Below are 17,995 nucleotides of genomic sequence, written 5' to 3'. Positions count from 1 at the left end.
ACTGGGACATGGGGAATGAGTCCTTTCTGGCCTTTACCACGGCGCACCTGCCCCTGACGGAGCAGAACCGTGAGTACCTCGTGGGGGCGGGGGATGGGAGAGCCCGCTGGGCTGGGTTGGGGCCGAGGACTGTCAGGCTTTGCGCCTTGCTCCTGGGCCCGGCACCCTCAGGCTTGGTTTCGGTTCCGAGGCCCCCATGCATGCTAACCTCCCCCAGTGCCCATTTAGGGGCGCCATGCGGCAGGGGGGGCTGGGCTTCCTCCTGGACTGGAAACCCGCCCAGGGCAGCACTCGCACCCAAGGGACAATGCCTTCCAGCTCTTCCAGCTTTTGCATCTTAGGCCCCTCCCCAGGCTTTCTCCTTGGCCCACCATCCTTGCCATTTGTCCAACTGTACGCTTTACTTATTTTTATATCTCTTTAAAAGAACTTGTAAATTATCATTTTGTTTATGGCCGTAACCTCACCTCTTAGGGCACTGCCTAGATCTAGAAGTGTTAAATATTTGTTGAATGGATGATTGTCCCATTGTGGTCTTACAATTTCTTTTCCTTCTTTGGACCTCAAAGTTGAGTTAATGTCATCCATGTATTCATGGTACCTTTTTGTCATCTGATGGAACAAGGTGCTTGGGTTAACTCTTGATTTTCCCTCTTCAATCTCTACCTCCCACGTCCATCATCTCCTCCACACTGATGTACAAACCCTAGTCTATTTAAAATGTTTTGGTTCTGTTTTGTTTTGGTACTGGGAATTGGGCCCAGGGGCACTTTACCACTGAACTACATCCCCAGGCCTTTTTTTTTTTTTTTTTTTTTTTTTTTTTTTTTTTGAAAAACAGAGTCTCATTAATTGCTGAGCATGGGCTTAAACTTGAGACCTTCCTGCCTCAGCCTCCCAACCCATGCCTGGCCTCTTCCACCTTGTTTTCCAGAGCTCTTCCTGTTTCTTTTGTTTTCTTTTTTTAATTAATTTTTTATAGTAGGTGGACACAATACCTTTTTATTTTATTTTTATGTGGTGCTAAGGATCAAACCCTGTGCCTCACATGTGCTAGGCAAGTGCTATACCAACTGAGCTACAGTCCCAGCCCCTCTTCCTGTTTCTAAATACAATCTAATTTGATGCTTCTGGCTGTTGGGTAATATTCTCTCATATATATATATATATTTCCTTTGACCTTCTAACTCTCCTTACATCCAAATTGCTTCCAGCACTTTGCCACCATAATTAAAGATAGTGAACATTCATATGTGTTCATTTATTCAAGAGTGTTAGAGTTGAGGATGTAGCTCAATGGTCCACCATTTGTCTAGTATGCATCAGGCCCTGGGTGCCATATTTGCTCCCCCATGAGAGAGAGAGACTACTTAGGCCATGGCAGTAATCCAGACAACACATGATGGTAGACTGGACCAGGGTGGTGACAAAGAAGGTGGTGAGAAGTTAGGACTAACTAGATTTGCTGATGGATGGAATGTGTGGTATAAGAAAAATAAAAATTGGGAACTGTGAATGTAGTTCAGTGTTAGAGCACTTACTTAGCAGGAATGAAGCCCAGGGTTAGATCCCCAGCACTGCAAATACAAAAAGGAAAAACCTAGACTCTTCAGAGCCCCGCAAGAGATTCCTGCCCCCCACCTAGTACTTGGGATTGAATCTAGTGGTACCCTACTACTGAACTTCCCCAGCCCTTTTTTGTCCAGACTGTCCTTGCTTGAATTTGTGATCCTTCTGCCTCATCTTCCCAAGTAGCTGGGATTGCAGGTATGTATAACCATATTCAGTTTAGAGTTGTCTAATACTGAGATGGGAAAGGTTTTTTGAGGAAAGGTTTACGGAGGAAAATGAGGAGTTACGCACTGGCCATGTTAGACATCCCAGTGGAAATGAGTAGGCAGCCAGGTGCAGTGGCACATGCCTGTAATCCTAGCTACTTGGGAGGCTGAGACAGGGGGACTGCAAATTCAAGACCAGTCTGGTAACTTAGACCCTGCCTCAAAATAAAAAGAGCTGGGGTTATGGCTCAAGAATAGAACGCTTGCCTAGCATGTTCAAGGCTCTGGATTTGATCCTCAGCACCATATAAAAACAAATAAATAAAATCAAGGTATTGTGTCCCACTACAATTAAAATAAGTAAAATAAAGTCTTTTAAAATAAATTAAAAGAGCCGGGGATGTAGCTTGTTGGTAGAATGTTAGCGTGCACAAGGCCCTGGGTTCAGAAAAGTTACATGACTCCCTTGCATGTAGGGGCAAGTCCCTGGCCTCTCCATGGCTTTGGAGAACTTGTTTGGGCAAACCACCACCCTGATTAAACCCAATTCTGCCAAACAAGTTCTCTGAAGCCATAGATGGATGGATTGGTGATGTTAGTGAGATCCTCGTTGTGGTTGAAAGGGAGTTAGCTGGAAAGACAAAAGATGGTGCATTTTTAAAAAAAAAATATTTTTAATATCTTTATTTTTATGTGGTGCTAAGGATCAAACCCGTGCTTCACACGTGCAAAGCAAGCGTTCTACCACTGAGCCCCAGCCTGAGGTGGTACATTTTTATGGAGTACATAAATGAGTTTGTGGGAAGGTTGCAATTATTTTGTTAATTTAGATTTTGACTGAGAGGTACTTCTGAGATAGGGTTCAGTCAAGAGAGGTGATGTGCCCGTAGTCCCAGCTACGCAGGAGGCTGAGGCAGATAGATCACTTGAGCTCAAAGACTCAGGGCTCATAGGGAGCCTGGACACGTAGGGAGTGTGTGTCTGTCTTTTCCAGTGCTCTGGTTGAATTCATGCCTCATGCATGTTAAGCAAGTGCTCTGTCACTGAGCTATACATCTCTAGCACTATTCTATTCTAGTCTTTTATGTCTAAAAAAAAGTGATTACATTTTTCCCCATAAAGGTCAATTCTTTTATGAGTTAACTCCTAGATTCTTTATAATTTTTGTTGTTATTATAAGGAGTACCTTTGTAAAATTATTTTCCAGTTTTAATGCTGACATAAAGAAATGCTATTGATTATTATGTTCTTACATGCAGCAAAGTTGCTGGATTCTTAATGGTTCTAATAACTTGTCTATTAATATTATAATCTATATTAATCATTTTTTCTTCAAATAACAGTAGCTTTGCCTTTCCTTTCCAACTTTGTTTGCTGCTATTTTTTTCCTTTTTCTAGTAGTACTGTGTTAAATATTAGCAATGTAGTGCACATTCTTTTTTTTTTTTTTTTTGGTACCGGGAGTGCTTAACTTTTAAGCCACATTCCCAGTCCTTTTTTTGTATTTTATTTAGAGACAGGACCTCGCTAAGTTGCTGATGCTGGGTTTTTTTTTTTTAATTGATTAAAAAAAAATGACAGCAGATTGCATTACAATTCTTTTTTTTTTTTAAGAGAGAGGGAAAGAGAGAGAGAATTTTAATATTTTTTTTTTTAGTTATTGGCAGACACAACATCTTTGTTTGTATGTAGTGCTGAGGATCAAACCCGGGCCGCACGCATTCCAGGCGAGCGTGCTACCGCTTGAGCCACATCCCCAGCCCCTACAATTCTTATTACACATATATACCACAGTTTTTCATATCTCTGTTTGTATATAAAGTATGTTGACACCCAATTCATGTCTTCATACATGTATTTTGAATTATGATGTCCATCACATTCCACCATTCTTGCTAATCCCCTGCCCCCTTGATAGACCCAGCCTCATCTTTTCTTAAAATTGGGCATCTCGCCACAAAGCCATGAAAAGATAATTTCGGCTTTACTATAAATTACTGCAAATTCTGAACCTGCTTGGAATGCCTGCCCATGCCTTGAACTCACCCATGCCTGGCTCTCTGACCAGATAGCAGCCCTCTCTGAAACTTTAGTGACGCCTCACAAATCTTGGCCTTCCCTGGCCAGACAATGACCCTCTCTGAGGCTCTAATGGTCCTCATAAATTCTGATGTTGGGGCCAGCAAAAAAAAAATGTAAACTACCATTAGTGTGATGCTTGTCAGAGTTCTGTTATTTGTAACCCCCCTTTGTGTAACTTTCTGGGCTATAAAGCTGGGCTGCAGGAAAGCTGGGTGCTGTCTTGTTCCCACTGTTTTGGGAGAGAGAGGCAGCCTGGCCGGTCGAAATAATAAGCTTGCTTTAATTTGATTTTAATTGGAGTCAGTGGTCTTTTCTTGTGTTCTGGTCTAACACCCTCCCTTTCCCTCCCACCCCTCTTCCCTATCTAGAATTCATTTATTTCTCCCATGCTCCCCCTCCCTACTCGACTATGAGTCAGCCTCCTTATATCAGAGAAAACATTCAGCGTTTGTTTTTTGGGATTGGCTAACTTCACTTAGCATTATCTTCTCCAACACCATCTATTTACCTGCAAATGCCGTGATTTTATTCTCTTTTATTGCCGAGTAAAATTCTATTGTGTATATATGTCACATTTTTTTATACATTCATCCACTGAAGGGCATCTAGGTTGGCTCCACAGTTTAGCTAATGTGAATAGTACTGCTGTAAACATTAATATGGTTGTGTCCCTGTAGTATGCTGTTTTTAAGTCCTTTGGGTATAGTCTGGGATAGCTGGGTCAAATAGTTATTCCATTCCCAAATTTCCAAGGAATCTCCATATTACTTTCTGTATTGGCTGCACCAATTTGCAGTCCCACTAGCAATGTATGAGTGTGCCTTTTTCCCCACATCCTCGCCAACACTTATTGTTTTTTTTTTTTTTTTGGTTTTTTTTAGAGAGAGAGAGAATTTTAATATTTATTTTTTAGTTCTCGGCGGACACATCTTTCTTTGTACGTGGTGCTGAGGATCGAACCTGGGCCGCACGCATGCCAGGCGAGCGCTCTACCGCTTGAGCCACATCCCCAGCCCAACACTTATTGTTGTTTGTCTTCATAATAGCTGCCATTCTGACTGGAGTGAGATGATATCTTAGAGTAGTTTTGATTTGCATTTCTCTAATTTCTAGAGATGCTGAGCATTTTTTCCATATATTTGTTGATTGTATATCCTCTTCTGAGAAGTGTCTGTTCAGGTCCTTGGCCCATTTGTTAATTGGGTTGTTTTTTGGTTTTTTTTGTGTGTGTGCTTAGCTTTTTGAGTTCTTTTTATACCCTAGAGATTAGTGCTCTATCTGATGTGTGAGGGATAAAAATTTGCTCCCAGGATGTAGGCTCTCTATCACCTCACAGATTGTTTCTTTTGCTGAGAAGAAACTTTTTAGATTGATTCCATCCCATTTATTGACTCTTGGTTTTAATTCTTGTGCTATAGGAGTCTTATTAAGGAGATTGGGGCCCATACGATATGATGCTGGTTTTGAACTCATGATCTTCCTGCCTCAGCCTCCTGAGTTGCTGGGATTACAGTTGTGTACCACCATGCCCAGCAGTGTGCATCCTTTCTTATTACTGAACTTTTCTATAAGTATATCATCATTTCCAAAATGAAAACCCAGATTTGTCTGAAATATGATGACATTCATGGGAACAGCAAGGAATACAAAATAGTTTCTGCCCTGAACGTCTGGTTGGATGGTGGTACCTTTTGCTGAGACAAGGAATATAGGAGAAAGAGCAAGAAAATGGAATTCAGGGACTGGGGATGTAGCTCCCTGCTTAACATGTGCCAGGTCCTGGGTTCTATCCCTAGGACTGCAAAAAATAAATAAATAAATAAAGGAATTCAGTTTTAGAAATGTTGTGCTTGCTATGCACACAGACTACTCAAGTAAAGATATCCAATAGGAAGTCCTATTTAAGGATTAGCAGAGAAATCTGGACTACAGGTAAAGATTGGGGAGCCCTGTATTTATAGATGATTGGCTGAAACCATGGCATGAGATCATTTGGGGACAATATATGTGAAGAAAATAATGCAAAAGGAGTAGGGCGTGTGGGGTGCCTGCCTGGATTCCAGAGACTCAGGAGCCTCAGGCAGGAGGATCACAAGTGCCTCTGCAATTTAGTGAGACCCTGAATTAAAATAAAAAACAAAAAAAGGAAGGGAATGTAGCTAAGTGGTAAAGTGCCCCTGAGTTCAATTCCCAGTACCAAAAAAACAAGAGTGAGGTGGTTAGAAGTTCAGAAATGAAGGGAAAACCAGTCGAATATAGTGGTCTAACATTCCCTTCCCCAGGGAGGGTCCACAACCTTTTCCCAAGAGACCTTCAGGGCTCAAGATCCTGGAGTCACAATGGAAATACTAGAACATTTTGATTCTCTTCCATCTTTTCTTCAGTTGCCAGATACAAACTTCGAATAGTTGAACCACCGAAACTACCTTTGGAAAAAAAACCCAATGCGGATGAAGACGGTGAGTGGTGGGTTCTCTGACTTGGCTCCGCGTCCTGGGCTAGATACCAGGGACACTCAAAGCCAGTGAACTGTGGCACACAGTCTCCCTTTGCTCTGCACAGGTCCAGATATTGAGCCCAACCTGTGGATGTGGGTGAACCCCAATGTGGTGTATTCCCCCGGCAAGCTGGAGGTTACAGAATCTAAGAAAGGAGAGGATCTGATGAGTGAGCCCCCATCCCCTCAGGCATCCCCAAAGGAGGAGGATGCCAGCTGCTCAGAGGTCGCCAGGGCAGAGTCATCGCTGCATTCCTCCAGTGAGCAGTCTCCGCCTCGGAAGCAGTTCGCTTCTTCCCCCAGCAACTGGGAGGTATGGCTTCCTGGGGCTGTGAGGTAGCCTTGGGCATGGGCAGGGTGGGCTCAGGAATGAAGTGTCACTGTTTGGTTTTCTTAGGGACAGCCAAAGGTTAATGGGTTCAGAAGAGACTAGTACCCTTGGGTTGGGGACAAGCCCAGATGGTGGTCCTAGACTGCTGCACCCTGGAGTTGAGGCCAAGGAGTCAGGACCAGTTCCTACTCTGTGCTCCTCTAGCTCCCAGAAGAGGAGGAGGCTAAGGACCAGGATGACAGCTCCTCTGTGGCTCTCCCGTCCCCTCACACAAGGGCCCCCCTCCAGAGTCGGAGGCTTCGGCAAGCCATCAGCCCGGAGGGGAGGCTCTGGTCCCGGCCCCCTCTCAATTACTTCCACCTAATTGCCCTGGCATTAAGAAACAGTCCCCCCTGTGGCCTCAACGTGCAGCAGATCTACAGTTTCACTCGGTATGTGTGGGGGGGCGGGGGGGCCCTGTGAGGAGGGGGAAGGGAGGGGTCAGGGCCCTGGGTCTGGGCTTGCTGACTCAGTTTCCTCATCTGGATCTGAGGATGAGTGCCTTCCCAGTCCTCTTTTCCCAGGTGAATACCTGCCACCCATGTGCAAGAACATAATCACTCCTACCCTCTTTCATGTCTAAAAAAACTCTAGCCTTTTGTGTCTCGGTTCTCCTTTAAAACACAGACTCAATTGGTTCTACTAACAGTTTCTACCTACTGTCTCAAGATTAGCTGGCATAAAACTTGGTTTCCCCAGCCATGCTAATCCTAATGACCTTCCTGCCTAACACAAGTGCCCTCAGGGGTCAGGGGAGCCCAATTGAGAAGGGATTTGCATTTAGTAGCATGTGTGCATGCGATTAAACCTGGGGCCTCCAACATGCTTTACCATTGAACCACTCTTCCAGCTCTGCCTTCAACCCCACCCCCACCCCCCCCCCCCGCTTTTTATCTATTTATTTATTTATTTATTTATTTATTTATTTATTTATTTGAGATAGGGTCTCACTAAGTTACTTAGGGCCTCAGTAAGTAGCTGAGGCTGGCTTTGAACTTGTGATCCTCCTGCCTCAGCCACCTGAGTTGCTGGGATTACAGGTGTGCGCGTGCATTTAACTTTGATCATCATGTACACATGTGTCTGAGGGAGTTTCTTGGGCCCTTTCCCAGTATTAGAAGAGCCTAATGTCTCAATATTAATCCTGCAATTGATATATCCCTTTGACCAGGGACCTGATTCTGCTTTGTCCCTGCTTTGGTCAACATCCTAAGCCCTAAGGGATGGGGAGAAAAAGAACCTGGGGTTAAGAGGCTCAAAAGAGGGGGCTCCTCATAAGCAATGAATCAGGTGGAGGCTTTGCCACATGCTCAGGCAGCAAAGGCCGACTCCAGGCCTGCTGGCCATTATCCACCTTGTGAAGAGCTGAGGCTCCAGGCCCCTGTGGGGAGAGCCAGCTGGAGAGTAGGACCTCCCCCAAAGAAACCATGACTTTCCTTATCTTTCCTCCCTGTCCACAGACAACACTTCCCCTTTTTCCGGACGGCTCCAGAAGGCTGGAAGAATACTGTCCGTCACAATCTCTGTTTTCGAGACAGCTTTGAGAAAGTGCCGGTCAGTATGCAGGGTGAGGCCAGCACCCGGCCTCGATCCTGCCTCTGGAAGTTGACTGAGGAGGGACACCGCCGCTTTGCAGAGGAGGCCCGTGCCTTGGCTTCCACTCGGCTGGAAAGTATCCAACAGTGCATGAGCCAGCCAGGTGTGAAGCCTTGTCATGTGTGGGCCCAAGGGGGGACCCGAGGACCCTGACCCCCAAGGCTGAGTTTGCAGCCTAGGTCACACTCTGCGGGGCATCTTCTGTAGGGATCAGGGAAAACAGCAGTTGTCTGAGACCCTCTGGTGATGCTTTTCTGAAGAGAGACCTCTCCTCAAGAGTGTAGGACTTGATGTACACAGTCCATGGGTTGCATTGACCCCACTTCCTGGGAAAATGGTATCACACAATGGAGCAGGAGTGACGTGTAAAGGAGACTTTCACTTTTCTTGGAGAAATTCAGGGAGGCCTCAGAAAAGGCAGCATTTGAGCCTTGAGTAGGTGGCTCACTGCGAGACAGCAGTCCAGACTCGGAACAGCAGTTACAAAGTGCAGATTTCTCTGAACTCTTTCCTTTTCTTACAGATGTGATGCCCTTTCTCTTTGACCTTGAACTCTAAGAAGCAAGAGTCAGCCATGCTCTATTAAAGTTTCTTTCAGCAGTCATATGTGTCTGTGTGGTATCTGAGGATGGGGATCAGGGTGGGAGTGGAGTTCATCCCCAAGAATGAAAATGGAGCACCCTCTGAGCTGGTACGGCTGCCCTGGTATTCAGGTGCCCAGTGGGCAGCATGTGGAGAAGGAAAATACTCATCCTTCTTCAGGCTCCTGGAGCTGTTTCCATTTTTCTGGGTCAGGAAGATTATGTTGGGAGATGCTCTTGTAGCAGCCAGCTCTGGAAGTGCCACCAACTCAATCAACTGACATTCATTAAGCATCTGCTGTGTACCAAGCTCAGGACAGAAGATGGGCCTGGCCTCTGCCACAAGGGTGGCAAGGACACGTGCTCAGGAAACAGGGAGAGGAAGCACTGTAGGGAAGGCTTTATGCGAGCAGGAAGATGTAACCTTTGTTTGCTCTGGGGATCAATCTCAGGGCTCTTTCACAGTAAGCACATGCTCTACCTCTGATCTATACTGCAGCCCCTGCTCGGCTTTGTTTTTCATAGTGCCAGGGTTCAAACTGAGGAACCCTTGCACGTTGCTCAACCTTGTATGTGTTTGAAAATTTCAATCAGTAGAGAGTAAAACAGAGCCAAGTGTGGTGGTGCACCTGTAATCCCAGCTACTCAGGAGGCTGAAGCAAGTAGATGCCAAGTTCAAGGCCAGCCTGGGCAATTTAGACCCTGTCTCAAAAAAGGACTGGGGATGTAGCTCAGTAGTAAACTACCCCTGGGTTCAATACCAGAGGGGATGAGGAACTAGAATATAATTAATGCCCACATCTGTCTCCTCATGGATAACCTAGATTTGTTATTTTTAAATATTTTTATTTAGTTATACAGGATAGTAGAATGCATTTAGACATACATAAATGGAGTATAACTTCTCATTCTTCTGGTTGCATATGATGTAGTGTTGCACTATTTATATTCCCTACCCTTCCCCCCCCCCCCCGAGTTATTCAAAGCACAGGGTAAAGGTCTAGACCAGTGGGGTAGATTTGGAATAAATGGTAGTCAAGGCCACAGCTGGGACTGAGTGAAGGGAAGCCTAATAATGAAGGCATAGTTGTTGAAGGAAAGATTCTCAAAGGCCAGGAAGGAGCTGCGAGAGAGGTGAAAGGAAACAATTTCTTGAGAAAGTGGTTGGGCTCAAAGGTTATGCCTGCCACACTTTACCTTTGATTGCCATTTAGCCTCCTCTCTGGGTAGGGAGTACCGAATTGAATTCTGCTCAGTGCTGGTAGGAATGAATAGGTGGAAGAAAGAAGGAGCCATTGGGGGAGGATGAGAACTCAGGGTCTTGAGTTTCTCACATTTCCTGTAGCAGATCCATCAATCCTTCAGAAGCAAGAACACTGTGGAATAAGAGTCCTACAGGCTCCTATGATGGAGTTGCTTGGCCTTGCTGGTTGCCAGAATCAGTCTCCAGAGCAGCCTCAGGTCTGAGGGCAATAAAGAGAAGCCCAGAGACAATAAAGAAGGAATGATTGGGGGTCCAGACTATATTAGGATCCCATAGAGGCTCACACAGTGAGTGCTCAAGGACAACGGCACATATCCACAGGACCAAAATGACTGTTCCCACTCCCTCCTCTCTCTTCCCCACCTCACAGTACTGCCCAGCCCCTGGGCCTAGGTGTTACCTTTCTCCAGAGATGGGCATACAATGAGCTTACTGCTTGAAAATGTATCCTAGCTACTCCAGAGGCTGAGGCAGGAGGATTACAAGTTCGAGGCTAGCCTCAGTAACTTAGTGAGACCCTATCTTAAAAAAAAAAAAAAAAAAAAAAAGAAGAAGCTGGGGATGTAGCTTAGTGGCAAATCACCCCTGGAAGTAGAATCTGCTGCTTGGGATATGTAAGGAGAAGTAGCAATCTAAGCTGATTGTGGCCTGGTAGTAAAGGATGCAATTCAAGAAGAACTAGAATACAGTGCTATTTTGGGGGATGCTAAATTTGGGAATCCCAAATTCCAGGTCTTTACAGCTGGCAGATTGAAGTGGCCTCACCTCTTCGTCTTTTCTCCCTTCCTCCTCACTGGTATCCACTTTGAGGTAGTTCTTGCCTCCCTATTTCAGAAGAACCTATCTCTGGCAAGGTGTTCTGATCAGGAAAAGGAGCTAATGAGGCCTCTTTCTTAGTCTTAACAGAGTCTAAGCCAGAGGCCTGACTTTGGGGGCTCCAACACACCAGGTCCATCCACTTGCCCCAAAAACGAAACAGAAAAGGTTATGGTGAGAAACAGGAAAAGGACTTGAGTCAACATGAGCACACTGGGCAGGCAAAGTGAGATGCAGCATCTCCGTCCTGTCTTCAGAGTGCTGACAGGAGCTTTAGGGTTAAATAGAGGAAGAGTTAGGGCAGGGAGAGAGAAGTCTGTATAATTAAACAGTCTTGGCTAAACTGTCATCATTATTTCAGTTCCGGTTCTACAAAGTGGCTCCAGAGAAGTCTTTATCACTTGAGGGGAGCAGTTTCCATTTGTTGCTCAAAATACTTGTTAGACCTATGATCCCAAAAGGGTGGGATCACAGTTCTCATGAGATGATTGCTCCTGCTCCGGGGGGAATTCCTGCGTGGGATGAGGTGTCTATAAGACTCCTCTAGTAGGGCAGTAACTGAAGACTTTAGGTGTCTCTCCAGAGGCCTAAAACAGGATGCTGAAGACCCAGTCTTCAAGGGGAACAAGACGGGATAGGTACATTTAGGGGTAATAACCCTTATATTACACTGAGCACTGTGACACATACCTAAAATCCCCTGAGAGCCTGAGTCAGGAGGATCACAAAGTTGGAGAACAACCTCAGCAATTTAGCAAGACTCTGTCTCAAGAAATAAAAAGAACTGGGTATATAACTATGGTAAGGGCCCCTGAGTTAAAAAAAACAAAACCAGAAAACTTGTATTACTTGTTTTTAGATAAATACTCCTTAAATGATTAACATTCCTAGGCACAAAGTTAAGCAGAGATCCAAAGACAAATACAAATAAGGCAGAGATGCCAAACTTTATCCTGTTTTTGGTTACCCATGAGGCATTTACAGGCCCAAGAGTTACTTCTTTTAGCAAAGACAGCCTCTCCAAGTCCCTATTACATTAATGAAACTGGAGTTTCTCTGCTTCTGCTGGTGGATGGGGTCTTGCATAAGCTACATGCCTCTGCAGCCAAGAAACATGTTGCAGTTCTTACTAGTGGGCTATGCCCTCCAGTGTTGCAACAGACCTCAGCAGCTCCTGGCCAATTTCTTCTGAGTTCTTGTCTTCTGAATTCAAAGAAGGAAATCCACAGACAAGGGTGAGTAAGAACTGGATTATTTGAGTGTGAATAGAAACAGAACTCCCACAGGGCAAGAGGGTATCTGTTAGGGGTTGCCACTTGAGTGTGCTAGTCTAGGGGGTTATATAGCAGTTGGGTCAATGCTATTGGTCCAAATTTATGCTAATCAGGGTTTCATAAAGTACCAAAGCTATTAGTTAGCCTGCAATCCCATTCATCTGCCCCACTTCTGTTTTCCCATGGGAAAGTGGGAGGTTGAGGTCATTGGATCCTGGATGCTCTGGGGTCCCAAGCTGTGGTGCTGTGTAGAACAGGCATCCACACTTGTCCAGGGAAGACCATTGTCAAGTGACAGGTGGGTGCGGACTGGTTCTCCTGGTGCTGGCTCAGAGAACTTCGGGGTGACAGTCTTCTCCATGTTCCAGGAGGTGTGGGAACTAGTAATGGCCTGGACCTACTTTTAGTCTTTGACAACTCTTATCGGTAGCCTGGACCTTTCTGCTGCTTAGCAACACATATTTTCTATCTTTGACTCCAGACCTAGCTCTCTCTACAGATAACCTGACCTGAACCAAGCTGTGCTGCATTTGGCACAAGTTTTCTTAATATTTCTAAACTTATTTTCTTTTTTAAAAAAAATAGTTATTTACTTGTAAATGGATACAATATCTTTATTTTGTTTATTTATTTTTATGTGTTGCTGAGGATCAAACCCAGGGCCTTGAACATGTGAGGCACGCTCTCTACCGCTGAGACATAACCCCAGCCCCCCCTAAGTTTTCTTGATAGGCAAAATGGGGATACACAGAGATTTGATTTGAGAACTTATAAGAAATGGACAGGGTATGTCTGATGCACTAACAATGGAGTACTTACAATCACACTACCTTAAGGAGTAGGTATTATTATTCTTTTTCTGTCTTGGAGTGTGATGGCCATTATATTTGAGGAGTTATTTATTTATTTATTTATAACATTTATTTTTTAGCTTTAGGTGGACACAATATCTTCATCCCATTTCCATGTGGTGCTAAGGATCGAACCCAGTGCCTCATGCATGCCAGGCGAGCTTGCTACTAACTTGAGCCATATCCCCAGCCCTTGAGGAATGTTTCAGTCAGCTTTTCTGATGCTGTGACCAAAAGACCTGACCAGATCAATTTTAGAGGAGGAAAAGTTTATCTGGCACTCACAGTTTTAGAAGTCTCAGTCCACAATGGCCAGCTCACCCAAAGTGAGGCAGAACATCATGGTGGAAGTGTGTGGCAGAGGAAATGGCTCCAGATATGACAATCAGGAACAGATAGAGACTTCACTATCAGGGACGAAAAAAAAACCTCAATGGCAGGCCCCTAGTGACCCACCTCCTTCAACCACACCCTACCTGCCTATAATAAATCCACCCAGTTAATCCCTATCTGTAGATTAATACACTGATTAGGTTAAGGCTTCCCTAAGCCAATCTATTCACTGCTAAACTTTCATGTCTAATTCATGAGCTTTGGGGGACACCTCATATCTAAACCATAACAAGGAATAACCTTCATTTCCTGTCCACTCATCATGGCTTAATACCTTGCAACCTGGCTCATTGTGAAATCCAACTGCTTCCCTGCGCTCTTTGAAACATGGTGCTCCTAAAAAGCACAGTCCATGTACTCCTAGACCAAAATATGCACCTCTGAAGAAAGGCCTCAGTTCACTTGATTTGTTCATTTATTTCTGTGACAGACATGAAATGCCCATCCCATCACCTCTCCATCCCCAGCCCTTATTTTTTATTTTGTGACAGGGTCTTGTTAAATTGCTGAGGCTGTCTTCAAACTTGTGATCCTCCTGACTCAACCTCCCACATCATTGGGATTACAGGCATGTGCCACCATGCTCAGGTGTGTCATTATTAAAATATGATGAATACACTGATTTTTCCAGGAATGAACTAGCATGTAAAATGAAGATGGTACTTTTTTTTTTTTTTTTGGAAGCTCATCAAGAGTTTTTTCAACAATACCACATGCCTGTGTCAATCTTTTGTGTGAATATGTTGCATTCAGAGGGATCCTATAAACAAATACACTTACTTAGCTCTTATGTCAAGGTAGTAAGCATAAAGAAAAAGTATTCTCAGGGCTGGGGTTAAGGAGTAGAGCGCTAGTCTAGCACAGGCAAGGCCCTGGGTTCGATCCTCAGCACCACATAAAAATAAATTAATTAAAGATACAGTGTCCAACTACAACTAAAAAATAATTATTAAAAAAAAAGAAAAGTATTTTCAATGTTTATTTGAACAGCATCTTTACTTTAAGCTATTTAAGTATTTGAAATTATCTCGTTTTTAAATAATTTATTCATTGTGATACATCTTATCATATTTTTTCCTCCCTTTATTTTTCTGTTATATTGTGGTTAGAGCATTATAGTGAGCTTTTTAAAGTTGCATATGCAGATAGGCTATATTATCAGTAAGATTCTTTCAGGGAGGTAAAGTATTTGCTCTCTTCCTGGGGAATGAAGACTGATGGAGTAGAGAACCCCTGAGCCAAGCCCCACCCCACAGGAGCTCCCTTTCAGTGCTGCTGGCAACCAGGGAAGTCAACACAAAGGAACTAGGGATGTTCTCATCCAAACCTCCCCGAGCCTAGCATGGGGCCTGTTAGGTAATGAGGCTGCACTGTTTGCTATGAATAGTCACTTCTGTAACCAGCAGATTCCATATTCCCTGGAAGCACAGAGAAAAGAGCAATTAGCTGTGGCTGGAGAAGCTGGGGAAGGCTTCTCACAGGAGGAGACTTCAGCGCTGATTGTTTTCCAACTTTGGAAAATAGCTAAAACTTCTCCCAGAAGTGTCTTAAACCAGCACTGCTCTATGGGGATCTGTTGATGCTCCAAGGAGGCAGAAGTGAAAACTGGAGAGGTAGGGAGAAGCAGAGACTGCATGGGAAAAGAAAGACTAAAGATGCTTCTTGACTTATGTCTGGATTAAGTCCAGATACATGGATCATAAGTTAAAAATATTTAAGTTGAAAATACATTGAATGCACCTAACCAGCAGAACATCTCAGTTTAACAACACAGTACCCTGCAGAGTATCAGTTGTTTCCTCCTCTCATTCCAGGGATGATTAGGATCTGTGGTTTGCTGCAGCTGCCCAGCACTTGACAACAAAGAGAAGCTGGGTGCCATGGCAACTTCCAATGACTTGGGAGGCTGAGGCAGGAGGATCATGAATTGGAGGCCAGCCTGAAGCAACTCTGTAAGACTCTTTCTCAAAAAATAATAATAATAAAATAAAAAATAAAGTAAATAAAACTTAAAAAGAGTAAGACCACACTCATATAAGTTTTAATAGAATATGTTGTTATAATTGTCTATTTTATTAATAATTTATTTTTAATAATATTTTGCCCTACTTTATAAACTTCATCATAGATACATATGTAAAGGAAAAAATAAAACAGATCTTTTAGGGCTCAGTGCTATCCACAATTTCAGGCATTTGTGTCCCCCAAAGATAAAGAGAAACTACTGTATTTGTTGGTCAGGGCCTGTGCCAGGTGTTAGGGTTAAAGTGAAATCCAAAATGGTTTCTTCCTCAAAGTTTTCAGTCTTGGTGGAAATACATGTTGAACTAACATGCTAATTATGTACAATGCACAATGGTAATAAATATTAGTAAGGTAAATATCAGATTAGTGTGAAAGAAAGTGATATAGGTAACAAGGTATCTAACTTAGTTTGGAGGGCACATCAGAAAAAACCTTTCTAAAAAAGTAACATTTCAATTAAGACCTGTAGAGTGAGTGGAAGATTGCCAGGCTGAAGAACAAAAAGAAAAAGTGTTCTAGTAGAGTCAGAGTCTCACTATGTTGCCTAGGCTGGCCTTGAACTCCTAAACTCATGCAATCCTCCTGCCTTAGCCTCCCAGGTCGCCAGGACTATAGGTGCCTGCCACTGTGCTAGACAATTCTCTGATCTACTGATAAGACTGTGGAGGACAGAACATAGAAAGCAAGGGGAGAAAGATCCAAGGCGAAGCTGGGAAAGGTGGAAAGGGACTGGATCTTGTAGTTTTTTCTAGGTTATGATTAAAAATTTGTTTGATTTTTTTTCAGAAGCAGAGTAGAAAGTTACTGAAATAACTGACATAACCTGTTTTGTGATGCCAACAAGTTGCTCTCACAGTTAATCACTTCAAGCATGGGGAGCAAAGGTGGACGCAGGAAGTAATCCAGGGGACTGGGGCAGTGGCAGCAGAGATGGAGAGAAGCACAGCAACGCAACCAACTAGTTTTTTTCTAGTCCCTGGGTTGACTGCATGCAGAAGGAGACCACAAGAATGACTCTGAGGTTGTTGGCTCCAGCACCTGCATGGTGGTGGGGACAGGGAGCCTGTGGGAGCAGCAGGTTTGAGCAGTTCTGTGGCTGGAATCTGTGAGACATCAGGGTGGTTACGTCAGGTAGATAGTTGTTATAAGGCAGAGTTCAGAGGAGAATTCTGAGCTGAAAATGTAAATACAATCAGTCTTCAGGATCCCTGGGGCACTGGTTCTGGGGACTGCATACAGAGACCAAAATCTGGAGAATCTCAAGTCTCTTATATGACATGGCCTAGTATTTACATGTAACCTACCCAATCCTTCTAGATACTTTAAATCATCTCTAGATTATTTGTAAGACCTAATTCATGTAAATGCTATGTAAATAGTTGTACTGTATTGTTAGGGAATGACAACAAAAATGTCTGTACCAGTTCAGGAACATACAATTTTTTTTGGAATATATATATAGATATAGATATAGATATAGATATAGATATAGATATAGATATAGATAGATATAGATATAGATAGATAGATATAGATATATTTATTTATTTATTGTTACTGGAGATTGAACCCAGGGTGTCATGCATGCTCAACGTGAACTGTACCACTGAGCTATAGCCCTAGCACCCTGAATATTTTTGATCTGCCATTGGTCAAATTCACAGATTCATGGATACAGAGAGCTGACTATACAATTTTAATGACAGTCATTGGCATATAGACAGTATTTAATATCGTGCTCTATACTGATATAGAAAAATATCCAAAATATATTTTAAGGGATAGCAGAATAATGTGTTCAAATATGATAGAAATTATGTTCAAAGATATAAAAATGTTGTCTAAGCATAGACCAGGTCTTGAAAAATACAGACATGAAACAGCAGTAGCCATCTTTGAGGATTGGGTGGGAAAGAGAAATAAGGGACCATCACTTTTATGTATAGTCTCTGTACGGTTTTTGTTTTTTTATAACAAATTATTTTAATGGGCTGGGGTTGTAGCTCAGTGGTACAGTGGAATCAATAAATCAATTCCGGGACCACGGTGTAAATCATTGGTCAAGTACTTGCCTAGCATGTGTGAGGGCCTGGGTTCAATCCCCAGCATAATAATAATAATAATATAGCAACAACAACAACACAACTCTGGAAAGCTGTACAAAAAGGGATAACATGTTATTCTTTAGTAAATTTTGGTTGAGATTACTATGTACCAGAAAAAGCCACTAGCTTCACGAAATTACTCATTCTAGTTCAGGGGCTTATAGAAAAGAAAGATTTAACAAGGCATCACTGGAAAGAAATAAATTCCAGGCAGAGGGCACTGAGGACCGGGATGCTAAAGAGCATAGAAGCAATGGAACTTGGAATGTTTCCTGGAAGAGAGGTATTGGAGGTCAGAGAAAGAGAAGAGGAGAGCCAAGGAAGTTGGGAACCCTGTGGTAGGAGCCTTTGAATGACATGCTG

The 17,995-nt window shown here is 43.4% G+C and overlaps 1 protein-coding gene across 1 annotated transcript; it reads left to right on the top strand.

Moving 5' to 3' along the window:
* Positions 1 to 8: 8 nt before the first annotated feature.
* Positions 9 to 8,881, top strand: Foxr1 (forkhead box R1). Its single transcript, XM_076841822.1, has 6 exons — positions 9 to 69; positions 6,245 to 6,319; positions 6,423 to 6,670; positions 6,893 to 7,119; positions 8,188 to 8,426; positions 8,847 to 8,881. The coding sequence occupies exons 1-6, from the start codon at positions 9 to 11 to the stop codon at positions 8,879 to 8,881; spliced, it is 885 nt and encodes a 294-aa protein (XP_076697937.1).
* Positions 8,882 to 17,995: the final 9,114 nt, after the last annotated feature.

The sequence above is a fragment of the Callospermophilus lateralis genome, chromosome 2, assembly GCF_048772815.1.
Source record: "Callospermophilus lateralis isolate mCalLat2 chromosome 2, mCalLat2.hap1, whole genome shotgun sequence".
Classification (NCBI taxonomy): Eukaryota; Metazoa; Chordata; class Mammalia; order Rodentia; family Sciuridae; genus Callospermophilus; species Callospermophilus lateralis.
The sequence above is the reverse complement of the archived record's forward strand: the minus strand, read 5'-3'. Positions and strand labels throughout refer to the sequence as shown.